At 61.3% G+C, this 287-nt stretch overlaps 1 protein-coding gene across 1 annotated transcript in view; it reads left to right on the top strand.

Annotated features, from left to right (window-relative positions):
* The window catches only part of LOC104495556 (AMP deaminase 2-like), a gene marked incomplete at both ends in the record, with an annotated part of 3,846 nt that overhangs the window by 2,163 nt on the left and 1,396 nt on the right, over positions 1 to 287 (top strand). Inside the window, 2 exons of the mRNA XM_010138534.1 lie at positions 4 to 25; positions 66 to 197. Of these exons, the coding sequence (XP_010136836.1) occupies positions 4 to 25; positions 66 to 197 (154 nt within the window). The remainder of the gene's footprint in view (positions 1 to 3; positions 26 to 65; positions 198 to 287) is intronic.

Below are 287 nucleotides of genomic sequence, written 5' to 3'. Positions count from 1 at the left end.
CAGGGACTGTGTGGTGGCTCCAGGGGTACGAGGAGCCTGGACTCACGCCCCTGTTCCCCTGGCAGGACCGCAACACCTTCCACCGCTTTGACAAGTTCAACGCCAAGTACAACCCCATCGGCGAGTCCATCCTGCGGGAGATCTTCATCAAGACGGACAACCGCATCTCGGGGAAGTACTTTGCCCACATCATCAAGGTGAGTGGCCCTGGTGGGTGACCCTCCTCATCTCCCACATTCCCTGTGACTGAGGGGTGACGCTTGCCCGTCCCACCCGGGGCAGGAGGT

This window comes from Buceros rhinoceros, unplaced genomic scaffold, assembly GCF_000710305.1.
Source record: "Buceros rhinoceros silvestris isolate BGI_N320 unplaced genomic scaffold, ASM71030v1 scaffold22386, whole genome shotgun sequence".
Taxonomy (NCBI): domain Eukaryota; kingdom Metazoa; phylum Chordata; class Aves; order Bucerotiformes; family Bucerotidae; genus Buceros; species Buceros rhinoceros.
The sequence above is the reverse complement of the archived record's forward strand: the minus strand, read 5'-3'. Positions and strand labels throughout refer to the sequence as shown.